Source organism: Anabrus simplex, chromosome 10, assembly GCF_040414725.1.
Source record: "Anabrus simplex isolate iqAnaSimp1 chromosome 10, ASM4041472v1, whole genome shotgun sequence".
NCBI classification, from domain to species: Eukaryota; Metazoa; Arthropoda; class Insecta; order Orthoptera; family Tettigoniidae; genus Anabrus; species Anabrus simplex.
Window position 1 is genome coordinate 9,319,749 of NC_090274.1, and position 18,642 is coordinate 9,338,390.

Here is an 18,642-nt window from a genome sequence, read left to right on the forward strand (position 1 = left end):
TTTTCTCGTGATGCGTGTACAGACAGACAGACAGACAGACAGACAGACAGACAGAAATTACGGAAAAGTAAAAAGTGCATTTTCTTGTTGCTATGGACATGACCGATACAGAAATACCATTATTTTCAAATTCTGTGCAATGTACAGACAAAACTCTTATTTTATATATATAGATATATCACTAATCAGGGAGAGAGAATATGAAACGGATCCGACACTTCGAAAAATGATGATATCGGCCAAAGAATCAAGGGTCACGAAGGGCGTGAAATAATGAAAGACTCGCTAGGGCTCGAATGCTCTAATACCGTCGGGGACGGAAAAGAACAAGACTCGACCAAGGAATGTCGTAAAAGACAGATGAATGTGAGGAGCCTGGCTTAGGTAAAAGAGCCCCGTGTTCGCCAACCCACTCTCCCAAGTTGAGAGCCCCTTGGGCCACTTTTAGTCTCCTCTTACGACAGGCAGGGGATACCGTGCGTGTTATTCTATTGTCCCCACACACAGGGGGAGTGCATAATATGAATGGTATGAAAATGTTGCTCATAGGGTCGGTTGGTGCATGCATTTCGATGGGCTTGGTAGACCGATGTGTAATAGCAACTTCCGGCTCAGTGAGGAAGGAAACGGCAAACCACCTCATGGCTCATTTCCTTAATACGGCTCTTCAGTGATGCTTAGGCCATTTATGACAGCTAATGGCGGAGTTTTTCAGGATCCAACCAGCCTTCGGGCTGAGGTCTGAACATACATTATTATTATTATTATTATTATTATTATTATTATTATTATTATTATTATTATTATTATTATTATTGTACCGGGAGGTACACCCCTACGCCGCAAGTTTAAATTGTGCGCCTAAAAATACTCCTTTACTGGATAAACTGTGAACTAGGCCTTCACCTAATTTGAACTTTCCTCAGAAGATGGCACTACAGTAAATTGTGTAATTTTGAAGTTTTTCTGAACTGTGTCAATTTCGAAGTGTTTTGTTGGCTATCTAGCAAGAAGTTTGGACTTTCTCTTCTAGATGTCACTGCCTAAAGACTATGATTACGCACCCTGGCGCGAAGTGAAGGAACTGTATTTGAAGAAATTTTGTATTAAGTTTGTTCTTTGATAAATTTCTTTCATTCTTGTTTTTGTGCTGGCAATATTGATCTCTGCTTCCGCCAGTTTTGAATTCGGCCAATCCCTAATTTTCTGGACTTAATTTTCTACCAATGAGGTATTTCTTCTTCGATTCAGTATGTAATTTTTTCATCCACCAATAAACGAAGTGGGTGTGGCTGTTTTCCTTCCTGAAAGGCCTCGAATATTCCCTGAGGGTATAAAACTGCTGATTTTCATGTCTCCTGGCCACTCCATCGACGTCTTGCTTAGTGTGTGAATATGTAGCAGGGGGCGGGTAGCGCCTCTTTCTTCGGGCAGCAGTTCATCAACAAGGTAATGGCCGTTTAATAATTTTATTTCTTGCTAGCTCAGCAGTTTAACCCTCGGGGCAGGTTCGAAACTTTTCTCATGTAACCTATCTTTAAAATGTAAAAGACATTTGGTAAAAATTCCATCTCTTTAACTACAAATTGGGATAGAGTGTGCTTCACCCTCTCGAACTCCCCTTCATTGTGAATTTGAGGTGACTATGTTTTCGTAACCGTTTTTCTCTTCCTTCTTAAAGTCTTAAACTTATTTTGCCGTCTAGTCACCTCGATAGATTGGGATTAGCCCCTGTATTGTCGGCCTAGCGCCACATAGGTTTTTAGACAAATACGTTGTGTAGGAGTGCAAGTTATCGCCTCCATTCTATTTTGCATTATGGGCCAGTAACTTAACCTGATGTTTGTTTTCCTCATGTAAAGGCCCTGTAGGTTGGGTATCTAATACCCCTGTTTCTGGGTGTGCCTTGAGGGCAGTCTGAAGTGAAAGTTGTTGTGGCCTTTGAGAGGCTTGTCAAATTGAGAGCGGGTCTGCTCTTTTCCTTAACATTGTAATTAGGAGCAAGTGCTCCTTGTACTTAGGGGTTTTCTGCCCTTTAGCAATTGTGATTGCGAGCTGAGAGCTCAGAAAGTAACCTTGGGGCTCGAAGCCCAAATTTTGTAATGAGCTGTAATTTGTTAATTGTTGATCTGCTACTTGGTATCTGTTATACTCTGTTATTTGTTGATTTTGAAAAGAAAATATAACCTTTGTTAAAGTTTTAAATTAACTTTAATTTGGTAGTTGAGACCTATTCCAGCCCGCACCTTCTTTCACCTCTGCTGGTCCACGGGTAACTCCGTAACAATTATTATTATTATTATTATTATTATTATTATTATTATTATTATTATTATTATTATTATTATTATTATTATTATATGCGAATAATCCCATTAGGACTACGCAAAGTACCTGCTTAGAGGGGTGCATTTGCCTTCCTTTGTGTCCATATTTCTTTCATTCTTTTACTGGGGGCCTGAAGCCTTCGTGGCTCAGACGGCAGCGCGTCGGCCTGTTACCGCTAGGTTCCGCGGTTCAAATCCCGGTCACTCCATGTCAGATTTGTGCTGGACAAAGCGGAGGTGGGGCAGGTTTTTCTCCGGGTACTCCGGTTTTCCCTGTCATCTTTCATTCCAGCAACACTCTCCAATATAATTTCATTTCTTTAATCATTCATTAATCATTGCCCCAGAGGAGTGCGACAGGCTTCGGCAGCCGACACAATTCCCATCCTCGCCGCTAGAAGGGGGCTTCATTCTTTCATTCTCTGAACCGGTCAAATGACTGGAAACAGGCTGTGGATTTTCATTCATTTTACTGTGGGCTTCTACATTGTTCCAGCCTTCTTCTCACCGGGCGAGTTGGCCGTGCAGCTGTGAGCTCGCATTCGGGAGATAGTGGGTTCGAATCCCACTGTCGGCAGCCCTGAAGATGGTTTTCCGTGGTTTCCCATTTTCACACCAGGCAAATGCTGGGGCTGTACCTTAATTAAGGCCATGGCCGTTTCCTTCCCATTCCTAGGCCTTTCCTGTCCCATCGTCGCCATAAGACCTATTTGTGTCGGTGCGACGTAAAGCAAAAAGCAAAAAAAAAAAAGTTCTTCTTTGGTCTTTCCTCTTGGTCAACTTGCCATTTGTGAATTTTGGATCTGAAGATTACCCTGTTCTGGACATCTGCTGGTGTAGTTCCTGTCTGTTTCATATCGGTTTTGATTTCACCAATTCATTTCATTGTGTCTGTTTTAGCTCTACTCCTGTTTTCATAGAATTCGTCTATTTGTTTGCTAAGTCTGTCTGGATGCATTCTTTTAATATGTCCATAGAATGTTTTGATTTCCTGTCTGCCTCTAAGTTGGTATTGTCCGTTTGTGAGTTTTGGGCCGAGAATTTTTCTTATGTTTTTGCGTTCTTTTTACTCAATGTTTTCAAAGTCTGCTTTCCCGTTCAAAATTAACGTTTCTGATCCATAAAGACATTATGGTTTCATGACTGTATTGTAATGTCTTAGTTTTGTGCGCTTGGAGATACAATTTTTGTTATAGATATTTTGTGTTAGTCGATATGCAGCTTCCATCTTTTGGCGTCTAATTTCATTGGCTTTTGTTTCGAGTCCATTTTGCTGAATTGTTTCATCAACATACGTAAATTGTGATATTTAATTTTGCCATTTTTTTTTTTTTTTTTTTTTTTTTTTTTGTTTTTTTTTTTTGTTTCCATGAATTTTGGTGCTTGTTTGTTGCGCGTCACGTATTCTGTCTTTTCAAAAGATATCTGAAAGCCGACTTTTTCCGCAGTTTCTTTCAGGAGTTCAATCTGATTTTGGGCTGTTGAAACGTCTCGGGTTAGGTCGTCCGCAAATGCTTAGGCAATCTATCGCTATAGTTTTCCTCTGCCTAAAGTGATTGGTTTGTGAATTTATTATTTCGAAATAAAGGAGGAAATATTTTTCTTTGCGTATATAGGGGCGCCAATAGCTAAATTCGCTCATGTAGAACGCACGGTCCTGAGTTGAGTGACCATGGAGAGTTGCGGCTTAAAAGCACAGACAGGGAATAAAAGCAATAAATTAACTCCTACTGTTATCGAATAAGGGAAAGACATTTCCTTAGAACTACCACGACGAAGATTGCTGTAACGCAGTAAGATTTCTTTTAATATTTCCATTAAGTGATGCAATTGCGATGCGCATATATGTAAACACAGTGCACGATTACTCAGCATCAGTTCTGCCGTCGTGTGTTTTGGCTCTATTTAACTTAGTGATGGTACACCGAGATACCGGGAGCGCTAGTGTAGCCAAACCTAGCTTATATGATCCTTGCCCCCAGCAGTGAATACCGTAGCGCGCAGTTCGTGTTCAGGGAATATCGTAGACTGTTGTGCAGTATTTTTAGCAACACACCATGGCCACCAAGAAGCCCGACATCAAATATACACAGGTACTGTAACATTCGTCAGATCTACGTGTTCTAAAAGCTCTCTCTAGAAATATCGAGTGCTCTGTGTCAGAATGTCCTGTTTGTTAGTTGTTGACATTTAAATTTAAACAATGTAGTCGCTCCTCAATTAAGTGTTTCTCCGGGCATTTGATGACATTTTATTCGTTGGAAAACCACACATGCGAAACATAACGTACTATAAAAAGGAAGACAAAAACGAACGAATGGGGCTAGACCGTATCCAACTCATTACTTTCAAACAGTAAACGTTCGCTATTTAGGACTGAAGGGGGACCTGATCCGAATTAGCGAAAGTCCGAATTATAGAAATGTTTTCTAGAATAGCTCTCTGAAATTATAATATCGAATATAAATAATATATTACAGCATGCATACTACGTATGTAGTGGTTAAATAAAAACATAGTATCCGAAATGCTCTTCGGCGCAGTACAGTACTAAATATAAAACCAACTAATGTTATCACAGTAAAGTAGGGTAAACGCATTAATGTTAACATTTCTAAGTTACATTAAGTAGGCAGGAGTCTGTATTGGAACTTCGTAGACATTAAGAATGGTGCCTACGCAGTTATTTGCTGCTGTCATACCTATTGTCCACAGCAGTCAGAGAGATGCCACTTCCAAAAGCCATGGCAATGTTGTTTTATCATGTTATCGCATATCCTTTTAACCTAGACCTAGACCGCTTTAGGGCGAGCGCGCATTTTTCCATTTACAGAAAAGAGGCCCTACAGGAGCATTTCATAAGTTGTCTTGGGAAGTGCTGGAGAGGTGAGAAAGTACTGGTGAAGTTGCGGGTTCTGCTGTAATATCTTAATCATTATTGTTTTCCCGTTTTGGGTTCCCTGCGATGTGTATCAATTACTACGAAGTAACGATCACAATTTTATTTCCAGAAGTAAGAAGTAAATTGCAAATAATTACTAAAGTAAATATTACAAGTAAAAATTATTGAAAATATAGTTAAAATCCGATTGCTTTTACTCAATTTATTCTTCAACTGGAGTATATTATCATAGATGTAACTGTGTGTTCGATCCTTCCAGGGTGGGCGTTCTAGACGCTGTAGTATGCTAAGAATTTTCTAGAACTGGTGACTGATACCGTACTGAATAGCTGCGTAGGCCTGTATGCTGGTTCGGGAAGAGATCGTTGTTCGATCAGCTGCTGGTTACCTGAGAAGGGGTTTCTGTCTCTGTGCCACATCTGCGTCGAGGGTAGACTCCCTGTTAAGAATGAGACTGACAGGTTAGTGATCTAGCCCAGGGATTTAACATTTGTAAGTGCTCGAGGGCCACATTGGAAATCTTAGTCATGGTCGCGGACCACACTTTAATAATAGGCCAATTTTCGTAACATTCTGCAAATGGTACACAATCACCAGTATGAAATATTGCGCATAGTTCAACTGAAGTGTAGGGGGGGGGGGGGGGCGACTTCGGGGTGAAATGAGAAGCAACTGTTAATACAAACAGTATTCAGACAGAAAAAACACCCCTGTGGATGGGGGACGCAGATGAATACACCCGCGGTATCCCCTGCCTGTCGTAAGAGGCGACTAAAAGGGCGACCAAGAGATGATTGAATTAGAACCATGAAACTACTTGTGATTAGTACCATCACGCGGGGAACACCTGGGGTCGTCTTTGCTTGCGAGTAGTACCGTACCACTGAAATGAAATGAAATGGCGTATGGCTTTAAGTGCCGGGAGTGTCCGAGGCCAAGTTCGGCTCGTCAGATGCAGGTCTTTTGATTTGATACCCGTAGGTGACCTGCACGTCGTGATGAGGATGCAATAATGATGAAGACGACACATACACCCCAGCCACCGTGTTCGCGAAATTAACTAATTATGTTTAAAATTTCCTGCCGGGAATCGAACCCGGGACCCCTGTGATCAAAGGCCAGCACGTTAACCATTTAGCCATGGAGCGGGACAACCGTACCGCTGTTAGATACGCAATAGGTTTGTGATTAGTAGCAGTGGGTTTCTAGTACCTGTGATTAGTACCACTATGTGAGGAACACCACGGGATAGTACGAGTCTCTGTGATTAGTACACCTATATGAGGTGCACCATGAGTTTGCGTTGCCTGCGAGTGGCGCCATTATGTGAGAAACACCATAGTTCTGCGTTACCAGTGCGACGTACAACACTTTAGTACCATAATGTTTGAAACACCGCGTTTAGCATCATCGGTTCAGGATTGTGCTTTGGAAGCGGTCCCTTGGTCAGTAGTATAGTTTCTGGTGAGGTAAGGCATTGCGGGTCGGATCCACTGATTGTTTTACATTCATATCCATCCTTTCATTCTTCATAATCACGTTTTTCTGGTCAGTGGATGAATTTTGTACTTTAAAATTGTCATTGCATTTCATCTCATTTCGTACCATTAGGAGCCGATGACCTAGATGTTAGGCCCTTTAAACAAGCATAATCATCAGAGAAAAACAGCACAATAGAGCTTGTTTCTCAAATACATTTTGAACGAGTCTTACGTAAGGAATTTTGTACTGAAATTTTTCACAAGTAAACAGAAAAATAAAACTTGATTCATAAATAACTATTTTCAAGGTACCGTATGTTTTATGTACTAATAAAAATAATCACAAGTAAAATGATTTAGAACTTGCTTCATAAATAAATTTTCTTAATAAATATCCTATTACCGTACTGTATAGTATGTATTTCATGATACGAAATGTGAAAAGTTCTACCACCAGATGTACCGTATGAAGCCTCCATTGGCAAATGTAGTTCTCTGAAGGAATGCCGCTTTCTGCCCTCATTTCTTGATATAAAACCATCTACCACTTTCTCCAGATTTAACGCCTAAGCAGCCTCCGAAGACTACAAACCTCGACGTTGTAAGGGTACTTAACATCTAGTAGGAAACACCTGATCTAGCCCACAGTAGTGCTTTACAAACACTAGGTCTCGCAGCAGAGGCACAGTTATAATAATTGCATATTTAAATGGAAGCACCCCCTTTTTTTTCAAGGAGAGACACTACACAAAACTAACTTTTTTCTGCTAGGATGGTTTTAACCCAATTTTTATATCATGTTTATCATGTAAAGATATAACAATGCCCAAGTTTTGAAGGCCAGAACTTTATTTGTTCTTGGATTTTGAATATGGTTTTAATAACGTTTTTGAAAAAAACATTCGGTACTCGGACCTCAATATTTACATTCCAGATGTTTTAGGAACATTCGCAAGACATAGTGCAACAGTTCTATGCATTACTTTTTGAGAATTTCCCTAGTTTCTTTTTGAATTTTTAAACCTAATGTTATTTGTCTATGCATAAGTGTCATAATTAAAAAAACTGTACTTTCTATAATAGAAGAATGCATGTACCTTGTGAATTCTTCCTGAAAAAAAATCACTGAAATTGGTTAATATTTAGGATTAAAAATTAGTATGGAAGTTAGAAAAAATACTTACGGAGAAAATGGAGTAAAATTGTAGTAAAACTAATGCTAGTAGAAAACACATACCCGTTACAATTCTCCAGCACCACGTGTTTTCCCTTCCTGCTTCTGTAGGACTTCTTGTAATATGCAGACTACGGTAGCCACTGCTTCGCAAACCCCCTGTGGGTGGGGGTGGTAGAATAACATTCACGGTATCCCCTGCCTGTCGTAACAGGCGACTAAAAGGGCTTCCGAGGCTCTGAACTTGGCAGCGTGGGTTGGCGACCACGGGGTCCTTAGCTGAGTATTGGCATTGCTTCCACTTGTCTTGCTCCTCACTTTTATCTATCCTATCCGACCTCCCTTGCTCAACTCTTGTTCTTTTCCGACCCCGACGGTATTAGATCATTCGAGGCTTTGGGAGTCGTTCATTTTCACGCCCTTTGTGGCCCTTGTCTTTCTTTGGCCGATACCTTTAATTTTTCGAAGTGTCGTATCCCTCCCTTTTCTCCTCTCTGATTAGTGTTATATAGAGGATGGTTGCCTACTTCCTCTTAAAACAATAATCACTACCACTGCTTCGCAATACTTCACTACCGATAACAAAATTACCGGTAATAGAAGTTACTATTTACAGAATGAGACAATGTGGTTGTGGTGGTGGTGGTGGTGGTGGTGCTGCTGCTGCTACTCTCTGGCAGGCACCCGTGTCCACTACTACAATATTCACAACCATAACCACTTACTTTGGCATTCATTTATATAAACATAACACAACTGATGTAAAGAGAAAAAAGTAGCAAACTTATATGAATTTCTCTCGCAACAACATGTTTGTTTACATAACAAGTGCAGATTTCTCACTAGGGATCGCTGCATCTCAAGGAAATGCAAGGAGCGAACATTGAAACAAATAAGTTATCCGATTTGGTTTTTTTTTATGGCGAAAGAAATCAAATACTATCTTTAGCAGCTGTCATTGTGCCACGCCCCACTTATACAGTACGTATTTCAGATGCTTTTTATCCATGTTTATAATTCGAATACAGCCAAATAGCTTTGGGACAGGAGTAAGCGTTCCGAAGATCTGAAATAGCCATTGATTTTTTTAAAAATTGAGGATAATACAGTCTCCTTAACTGTATTATCGTATGCATTATGTAAAATATGAAGCTAGTACAGACCCTCTGTTTACTGATATCCCTTACTGTCACATCTTGGAATCTGCAGCGACAACCGACAACTCGCAATCAAATATGGAGACACAAATTGGCATGGCAAAATAAGACTGTGGAATGCAGATTTTTTCCTAAGATATTTGGTGTAGTATGGTAGTATATCTTTGATTACAACGTGGCGTCAAATCTTGCTCAAATTATGTGAACAAAATTGTATTTAAAGTTCTTTTGATAATGTAATATCGGCGTAAGAAACGCGGGTATCAAATTTTTACACTTCGACCATACCTCTGTGACCTAAACTCCATAGAACTTGCATGGAATACTGTGAACGGTAGAGTGGAGAACAAAAACGTCAACCAGTGGACGAAAGGAGTCCAGAGCCTTACTTGGACGCTATCGAATCTAGGAGCGTAGAAGAGTTGGAAAAAGTGATAAAAATCGCAGCACCAGTTATCATGGCGAAGGAAGTTGAGAAGATTTTAATACAGCTTGAAGACATCAGTGATGATGGTAACGGCTCTGCTAGCAGCGAGGATGACACGGCTTATCCGGCATTAAACTACTCTGCTAGAGAAAATATTCCACTCTATAAAAATAGTTCTTTCCGTGGCGAATTGCCACGTTTGAATTGTTTATCAATTGAGCAGCCTGGTTCTGGGGAAAGCAACGGGAAACTAACTCATTTCCGTACTCTTCAGTGACGGCCAGGCTATGCATGACAGCTGATGGCGGAGTTGTAGAGGATCAAACCACCACCCGGGCTGAATACTTAACAAACAAACATGCAACTAGAAATCCACCCCTCTAAAGTCTAATCAGAAGAGATACGAGCAAGTGGTTGCGCGGTTTGGGTCATGTAGTAATGGTGGGTTCGAGCCCCACTGTTCGCAGCCTTGAAGATGGTTTCCCGTGGTTTCCCATTTTCACACCAGGGGCTGTACCTTAAGGCTAAGCTCACTACCTTTCCACTCCAGCCCTTTCCTATCCCATAAGACCTGTCTGTATCGGTGTGACGTAAAGTCAGTTTGAAAAAATAATTATCAGACGTAATTAAAATCCCCCGACCCGGCTGGGAATGGAACCCGGGACGCTCTGAACCGAAGGCCTTAACGCTGACCATTCAGTCAAGGAGTCGGACGGATAATAATAATTAAAGTAAACCCGTGTCCTCATCCCGAGACACGGGCACACCCCCAATGAAGATGAGCTGCATGTACCATTTTAATCGCATACAAACCCTCCTGCCAGTCTTAAATCTCTGGCAGTACCGGGAATCGAACCCAGGTCTTCGAGATGACAGCAGCTAATAGTGTCGGTGCGACGTAAAGCAAATTGTACAAAAACCAAAACTGTAAAGGGCCAAAGAGGGCTACGAAGTCAGTTCGTTACAACCTACCGTCTTGAGTCTCAGGAACAACGTGGGTGCTGCACATGCTAAGTGATTGTCCCGTCAACGCCCTACTGCATCTAGACTACACAAAAACCCAGGCTCTAATTAGACTATGATGATTTATTTTAAAATGGATATATTTTTAGTCTATCTGAAATAAGTGTAATCAGTTTCCCGACTCCGTTGTAACCATGGCAACCAGTGTTCGTCTACGTATCAGTAGCGTCATCTGGTGGTGTTTAAAACAAATTGCGATTGAATTCTACTATCGCATTCAGTTAAATTAATTTAATGTCCAGTGTCTACCTCAGTCCCTAATAATGCAGGTCGAATTTAATAGCTGATTTAATCCACCCAGAGTAGAGGGAAGGTAATAGTTCGTCGATATAAGGCAGTTCGGGTTTAGGAAACGTTATTCCACTGAAGCTCAGCTTGCAGGATTCTGTAATCATTAAGAGGGGAATTCTTCAATGCAGTATTATTCCAACTTTGTTTTCTTATATATATTTTGTATAAATGATAGACTGAGTAAATAACTAGAATCAGATATAAGTCTGTCTGTGGACGATGTTATACTGTAATAAGTTACAAGGTTGTAAACGACTGCATAAAATAAAATAAAAAAATAAAAAAACCTCGACAATGTTGCGAGATGGACATTAGCCCAGCTAGAGTATGGCTCCAGTGTATGGGACCCTCACCAGGATTACTTGATTCTAGAACTGGAGAAAATCCAAAGAAAAGCAGCTCGATTTGTTCTGGGTGATTTCCGAGAAAAGAGCAGTGTTGCAAAGTTTGGACAGGGAAGACTTGAGAGAAAGGAGACGAGCTGCTCGACTAAGTGGTATGTTCCGAGCTGTCGGTGGAGAGATGACATGGAATGACATTAGTAGACTAATAAATTTGAGTGGTGTTTTTAAGTAGGAAAGATCACAATATGAAGATAAAGTTAGAATTCAAGAGAACAAATTGGGGCAACTATTAGTTTATAGGAAGGGGAGTTAGGGATTGGAATAATTTACCAAGGAAAATGATCAATACATTTCTAATTTCTTTGAAACTATTTAAGAAAAGGCTAGGAAAACAACAGATAGGGAATCTGCCACCTGGGAGACAGCCGTAAATGCAGATCGGTAGTGATTGATGAGAAATTAACTTCCATAAATAATGTCGGAAATGTTTTGAAAGTTTCGTGTTATAAATCCATTTTAATCGTCGTATTTGTCTGAAACCGAGTGAGTTGGCCGTGCGGTTAGGGGCGCGCCGCTGAGTTTGCGTTCGGGAGATAGTGGATTCGAACCCTACTGTCGGCAGCCCTAAAGATGGTTTTTCGTGGTTTCCCATTTTCTTACCAGGCAAATGCTGGGGCTGTACCTTAAAGCCATGACCGCTTCCTTCCCACTCCTAGACCTTTCCTATCCCATTACCGGCATAAGACCCATCTGTGTCAGTGCTACGTAAAGCAACTTTATATATAAAATTTGTCTGAAATAAATTTCAAATGCTGATTCGTCCGTCGAATGGAGACGCTAAGCCTTAAGCACGTCTCTTGGTGCTATTCGATGTGCTTGCACAGGGTTTCAGCCCTCCCCTCCCTTTGTGCTATATATCACGACATTAACTCTTCTGATGTAGTTGACATGAGAAAGGGCATCCGCTCGTAAAAACTCTCCACGAAGATTCATCTCGCTTCATACTCGACCCCGTAGTAGAGAAATGGGACGCGCGTTGATCGTACACTCCCCGATTTACAATGCATAACAATCTTTTTACATTTCTGATTATTTAATGAGTAACTGTACTTATTTTCAAAATTAGAAAATAGTGGAGTATTGAAAATAATCTAAAGCAACAGTGGTAACTTTGTCGTAAAATATGCAGGTATTTAAAACAATTTTACCAACAGTAAGTCATACGAAAAGTTAGTTCATTAATAGTACAACAAATTTTATGAATACTACATATTTAATTACATAGTTCGCATAGTGACATTAAATAAAATCCGGGCGCTAAATGTGATAAAACTACGGTCATATTTTTGGTCTGTCATTGAAAACTTTACTCTTATCTAATCGGAGAGACTATTTCATCGGGAGAACTAAGCAACGTGCCGCACCGTACCAGTCTCCTGATAATAGTGTTCGATAGCGCCCTTCTGTTGTGTGTGTGTGTTTTTTTTAAGGGGAAAGACCTTGAGATAGTCGGTCGTTTAGGACGTGCTAATACAGTAGTTTGTATGTAACACTGGCCGTCTTACTCGTCATTGACAAGCGGGAGAGATTCCCACACAAATAAGAAATGAATATAAATTTAGAGCGAGTTGGCTCTGCGGTTAGGGTCGCACAGATGTGAGCTTACATTCGGGAGGTAGTGGGTTCGAACCCCACTTTTGGCAACCTTGAAGATGGTTTTGCGTGGTTTCCCATTTTCACACCAGGCAACTGCTGGGGCTGTATCTTAATTGAGCCCACGGCCAATTCTTTCCCACTCCTAGCCCTTTCATATCCCATCGTCGCCATAAGACCTGTGTCTCGGCGCGACATGAAGCAAACTAAAAATAATCCACAGGTGTTCACTCAACTCCTCCGTGAGTGTGTTTATGAGACCGTGTACACGAATAGCCTCTATGAGCCAGTGAAGCCTCAAGTTCTCAGGGTTGTTGATTTGCGAGGGTAATCACTTCAGAGAGAAAACATGGGCGTCGGCAGAAATTTTCTCGGGGGTGGGACAAATGAACAAAACAACCTGATTTACTGTAGCCGTCATGGACCTGTTGTCCATTTTAGTGTCCTTAAGACAAGCAGGGATTACTGCAGATGTAACTTATTTTAAGATGTATTATATTAGTAACTTCAATCGTCAATTATCTACATTTAGGACTGTTGCCTACCCCTGTGGGTGGGGGTGGTAAATTAACACTCACGTATCCCCTGCCTGTCGTAAGAGGCAACCAAAAGTGGTCCCAGGGGCTCTCAATCTGGGAGCGTGGGTTGGCGACCACGGGGTCCTTAGCTGAGTCCTGGCAATGCTTCCACTTACTTTTGCCAGGCTCCTCACATTCATCTATTCTATCCAACCTCCCTTCGCCAACTCTTGTTTTCACGCCTTTCGTGGGCCTCGTCTTTCTTTCGCCGATATCTTCATTTTTCGATGCGTCAGAGCCCTTCCATTTTTCCCACTGATTAGTGTTATATAGAGGATGGTTAGGGGAAGGTCGGGAGGTATCGGACAGTTTAACTTTTTTGCCATAATTTTTTTATTGAATAGGAAATAAAGCGTGTAATTCATTTTATATGCATCTATAGTCTTATATTAACGTACTCACTTGAATATATTAAATCATAATGAAAAACACGGACAATATTAACAAATTACGAGATCATTACAAACTCGCATGTTTGAAAACTGGAGGGTGGTATCGGACAGTCAATCGTTCGAACAAAAATATATTTTTCACATTCATAATACAAACAATTTAACGTCTGATCAGCGTTGAAGATTCTTGATGGAATAAAGAAATATTTTGTCACAAGATCATTTAATTTATCAAAAAATTTGTCCACTTGCTCCTTGTTGAAGCCTACTGTTCGCTGCAAGCTAGTAGACTCAGCCGATCTCAAACTGAGGTCCTGGTGACTCTTCATAAAATCATAATAAAGGTCCTTTCCTGCCATCATTTTAGTTTTATTAAACCTATGTTCAACTCTCAATTCCTCAGCAAATTGATACACAAGTTTTAAAAATTCAGTTTTGTTGAGTGGCATGAGTTGGCTGTCCAGTGTTTTTATATGCATGAACAGGTCATTCTCTTCTTCATCTGAGAACGTTCTCTGATACGTCCCACTGTTCCCCGTACACACTTTGATAGGAATCTCTTTACCAGCACCAAGAGCTTTAATTCTATCACCTAACGTGCTTTTTGGAACAGAAAAACGTTGACTGGCCTCTCTAATACTCATTTTATTGTCCCTGACACTATTCACGGCTAATATCATATTGCCTTCTTCCCATTGTCCTCGTATCTTCCCCATGTTTACCTAAAACAAAGGATAGTACCATAAGTAACCTGGACGGAACTGCAACCTATGATGTCCGATACCGCCCGCCAGTTTCGTGTCCGATACCGCCCGAATGACTCCCTTAAGAAACAACTGGAACTGAACGAGAACGTTCGAAAAGAAGCTGATTCTAAAAGCACGATATTACAGAGTAAGGAGTACTGTTTCTGCTAATGTACTTAAAATTCAATACAACAAACCCTTGTTGCTGCTGCTTCTTGGTAAAAATAAATCCGTGCGGGCCGAAAATCACACAATGAACAGAAATACACCACCACTCATAAACGACCCTGCCTCTTGACTGAATAGAATGTACCCACCCTTCAAACATGCGGGCGGACCTGTGAGTAACTAAACAGGTTCTGCCACATGCTGCTAACAAAGACATTCTGTGACTGTCCGATACCACCCGCTGTCCGATACCTCCCGACCTTCCCCTACCTACTGTAGTTGTACTTCCTGTTAAAACAATCACCAACACAGACTGTTTGCCCAGGTGGCAGATTCCCTACCAGTTGTTTACCTAGCCTTTTCTTAAACGTTTTCGAAGAACTTAATGTTTCGAGCATTTCCCTTCATAAATGCTTTCCAGTCTAGCATTTCGTCTCCGTGCTGCAAAGTCTTCCCAGACCAAAGTTTGCAGCATTTCCATAACACAAATCGCGCTGCTTTCCTTTAGATCCTAGTGACTTATCCACTCTCTCCTTTACATCTTTACAACAATCCCAAAATACCCTCATAACCACATGCAGAGATACCTCGGTGACGATTCCTTACATTAACACTAGGTACTTTCAGTGATCCCCGTGAGGTACTATTCGCCCCATCAGCACCGTAATTCTGCCGTTGCTGCCTACACAGGGGTAATGAGCAAAATGGCTGGTTTCTCAACAGTAATATCTGGCCATTGTCAAACAGCAGGAAAGTTAAGATTTCCTCGAACCTTTTTGGGTCTCTCGTACTATAGGTCATGAACACACTCACTGGAAGGTCAGACAGGCAGACTGTTGTTATTTTTGTGTAACTTCATTTACATGGAGTAGGACAAAAAAAAGCAGTGTTTTTTTTATTGTTTTTCTTTTAAGAATGGTAAGAGGCAAGGGGACTCCATCTTTCATCGCACCTCACCGATCCTTGCACATTCAAAGTTGTAGGTCTAGCATAAATAGCTAGCTCCTTGAACTGCTCATGTTAATTTAACGCCATGGCTACACTATGCTTACGTCATCCGTGTTGCTTCGTAAGCCAAAGAACGTGTAAAGACTTCTCATTGCATGTTTCTATGTAACAGGCGGCCATGAAAGAATTACCTACCAAAATAATAGTTGGTTAAGTGCTCTAAAAAATTACAATATTTCGACGTGATGTGCGGTAATTGTCTGGCGATAGGGGTTCAGGCTATAACATTTGGCGGTACGAAAGTCTATAAGAGTTTGAAGCTGCCGTACAGGAGGAAGTCAGCAATGGATTTCCTTCATTTTATCTCGCCGCGAGGGCATAATATTTCATGGTTCTTCACTAGACACATGGGCGACGGATCGCGTATCCCGGGGATAGGCGGGGGGATAGCTGGAGTAAACTTTTCCGCGGACAATCAACTTCGGTTCAATTTAGATCCAATAAACTGTATTCATTTGCTTTTTCTGGGGGTGCGTGTTCATTTCGGATGTTGCCTATCAGCATGCCAACACACCATTCATCTGTAACCGATGTGAAAAGTTCCTCCGAGCTTGGAGTGAACCATGTCGTCAAGTTGTTCGGTAAAGAAAATAAATAAATAACAGTAATAATAATTATTTATTAGATTGACCGTCCCCTCTCTTATTCAGTCTTATACTTGAAAAAATAATCAGAATCTGGGAAAAGGAAATTAAAGGAGTGACCCTTGGCAGACTACTGAAATAATTCAAGTGGAGTGTCTGGCCTTTGCAAATGACTTCGCAATTCCTTCCAACAATAGGCAAAAAGCAATTCATTCAATGAAGAACTCCATGAAGTTGCCATCGAAAACAGAACTTCATATCTCGTACGAGAAAACGCAGTTATGGAAGGAGCCCCATATTATTTAGATGGACATTCTTCGATAGCTAAATTTGGAAAAAATTCTCAGGTAAACAAGTTATTCAAACACAGTTGGGTCTTATGGCGACGATGGAACAAGGAAAGGTCTAGGAGTGGGAAGGAAGCGGCCGTGGCCTCAATTAAGGTATAGCCCCAGCATTTGCCTGGTGTGAAAATGGGAAACCACGGAAAACCATCTTCAGGGCTGCCGACAGTGGGGTTCAAACCCACTATCTCCCGGATGCAAGCCTGGAATTCATTTAGCAAAACAATTATTATATAGGAAAGCAAAACTAAGGCATTATAATGCAGAATCAAACAAGAAGCATTGTATGCATCGGAAACCTTAATCATGGGTGGTACATCATTAATCAAAGACATAGAAAAGCAAGAAATTAAAGTTCTACAGAAAATCTTCGGCCCAGTTTGTAAAAATGGAATCTGGATGAATAAAATTCTCAGGAAATACATTGTCATTTCGAAAAATTCTCACACCTTCAGAAAAAGGCGATTGAAATTTTGTGGGCGTGTTCTCAGAATAAGCGAGAATAGAATGGCCAAAAGAATTTTCAACCTTGCCCTTTCATTAAGAACCAAGAACTGTCTTAGTGAAACTGAAAGACCTGCAGAAAATCATCACCGAGGACATTATATGGGATAGGTGGAAATTAGGAACACTAAAAAAAAATCGCTAATTTGCAGACAAAACGAACACCAGAACCACTAACATCGGGGCAGAAGAACGCGGGAAGAAACAGGATGAAGAGAATTTGGGAGGAGAAGAGAAGAAAGCAAAACCATCAGCCAAATGAGTTCAATTGCACTCCTTAGTCGGGCATAACTGTGTTAAAATGAAAATTAAAAATATCACTTCTGCCTTCCCCTGGAGAATAGTGTTCTGTTTGCAACAAGTGCTGAATATCTGGAGACATTACTAAACTGTGGTCAAACACAATGCTGCAGCAGGTCTGCGTTTAAACACGAAAAAGACCAGAGTAATGGTCATAAGCAAACATGTCATTCAACCTATTAACTTGACAGTAGCTCACATCGCTGGAGCAAGTCCAACGCTTTAAGTATCTCGCCAGTGTACTTGATCACAGCTGGAACAATGCTTGTTGAACTTTGGTCCCGGGTTGAACAGACAAGGACTGCATTCAAAAAAATAAGCAGACTTCTATAACAGGGACTTTAAGATCAATCTCCGCCTCCGTTTACTTCGGTGTTATGTATTTTGTCTTAATTTATGGTGCCGAGGCTTGGACGCTAACAAAGAACATCACCAAAAAACTTCAATCTTTTGAAATGTGGCGCTATTGACGCCTGGTCAGAATATCATGGGTTGAGAGAACACGTAACAGTGAAGTACTAAAACGCCTGAAGGAGAATATCTTGGCTACGAAATCTACGAGAATGGTATGGGGTAAACGGTACGGTTAATGAGAACAAGAACCAGATCGCCCTAATGACAGCCGACATCAATTCCGGATATGGACGAGAAGAATCATCTTATCTTTGTATGTTCATCACGATATGCCCTAAATACCCGCTTTTAGAAGATTTTACTGGTGAAAGAATATCTGCTTTCTCATACTTTCCCGAACAGTGTAATTGCTGATGTAGTCTTCAGTGCTGTCGCCCAGGTAGCAGATTCCCTAGCAGTTGTTTACGTAGTCTTAAATAATTAAAAAATGGAAATTTATCTAACATCTTTCTTGATAAATTGTTTGAATTCCTCTTGAAATTCCTACTTCTAAAATCTCCACTCAAGCTTATTCATCTGTCATACCGTGCCATCTCTGACAGCTCGCAACATACTGCGTAGTCGAGCAGCTCGTCTCCTTACTGTAAAGTCTTCCCAGCACAAAGTTAGTAACATTTTCGTAACACTTCTCTTTTGACGGAAATCGCCTAAATGGTCTGCTATCCTTTGGAATTTTTTTTTTCCTGTTCTCTAATCCTGGCGAGTGGTTTTAATTGCTTTTACGTCGCACCGACACAGGTAGGTCTATTATTGGCGACGATGGGACAGGAAAGTTCTAAGAGTGGGAAGGAAGCGGCCGTGGCCTCAATGTACAGCCCAAGCATT

The 18,642-nt window shown here is 40.9% G+C and overlaps 1 protein-coding gene across 3 annotated transcripts in view; it reads left to right on the forward strand.

The window, feature by feature from the left end:
• Nucleotides 1-4,263: 4,263 nt before the first annotated feature.
• LOC136882173 (aldehyde dehydrogenase, cytosolic 1-like) overlaps nt 4,264-18,642 on the forward strand; it is a 96,946-nt gene continuing 82,567 nt past the window's right edge. For 2 of the 3 annotated variants that reach the window (XR_011018764.1, XM_068229465.1), the window contains exon 1: nt 4,265-4,420. Coding sequence is in view for 2 of the 3 variants with exons in the window: in XM_068229465.1 (XP_068085566.1) it covers nt 4,385-4,420 (36 nt within the window). In the remaining variant the exon portion in view is untranslated. Of the gene's footprint in view, nt 4,421-18,642 lie in introns of all 3 variants that reach the window. The other variant, XM_068229467.1, reaches the window with a different exon arrangement.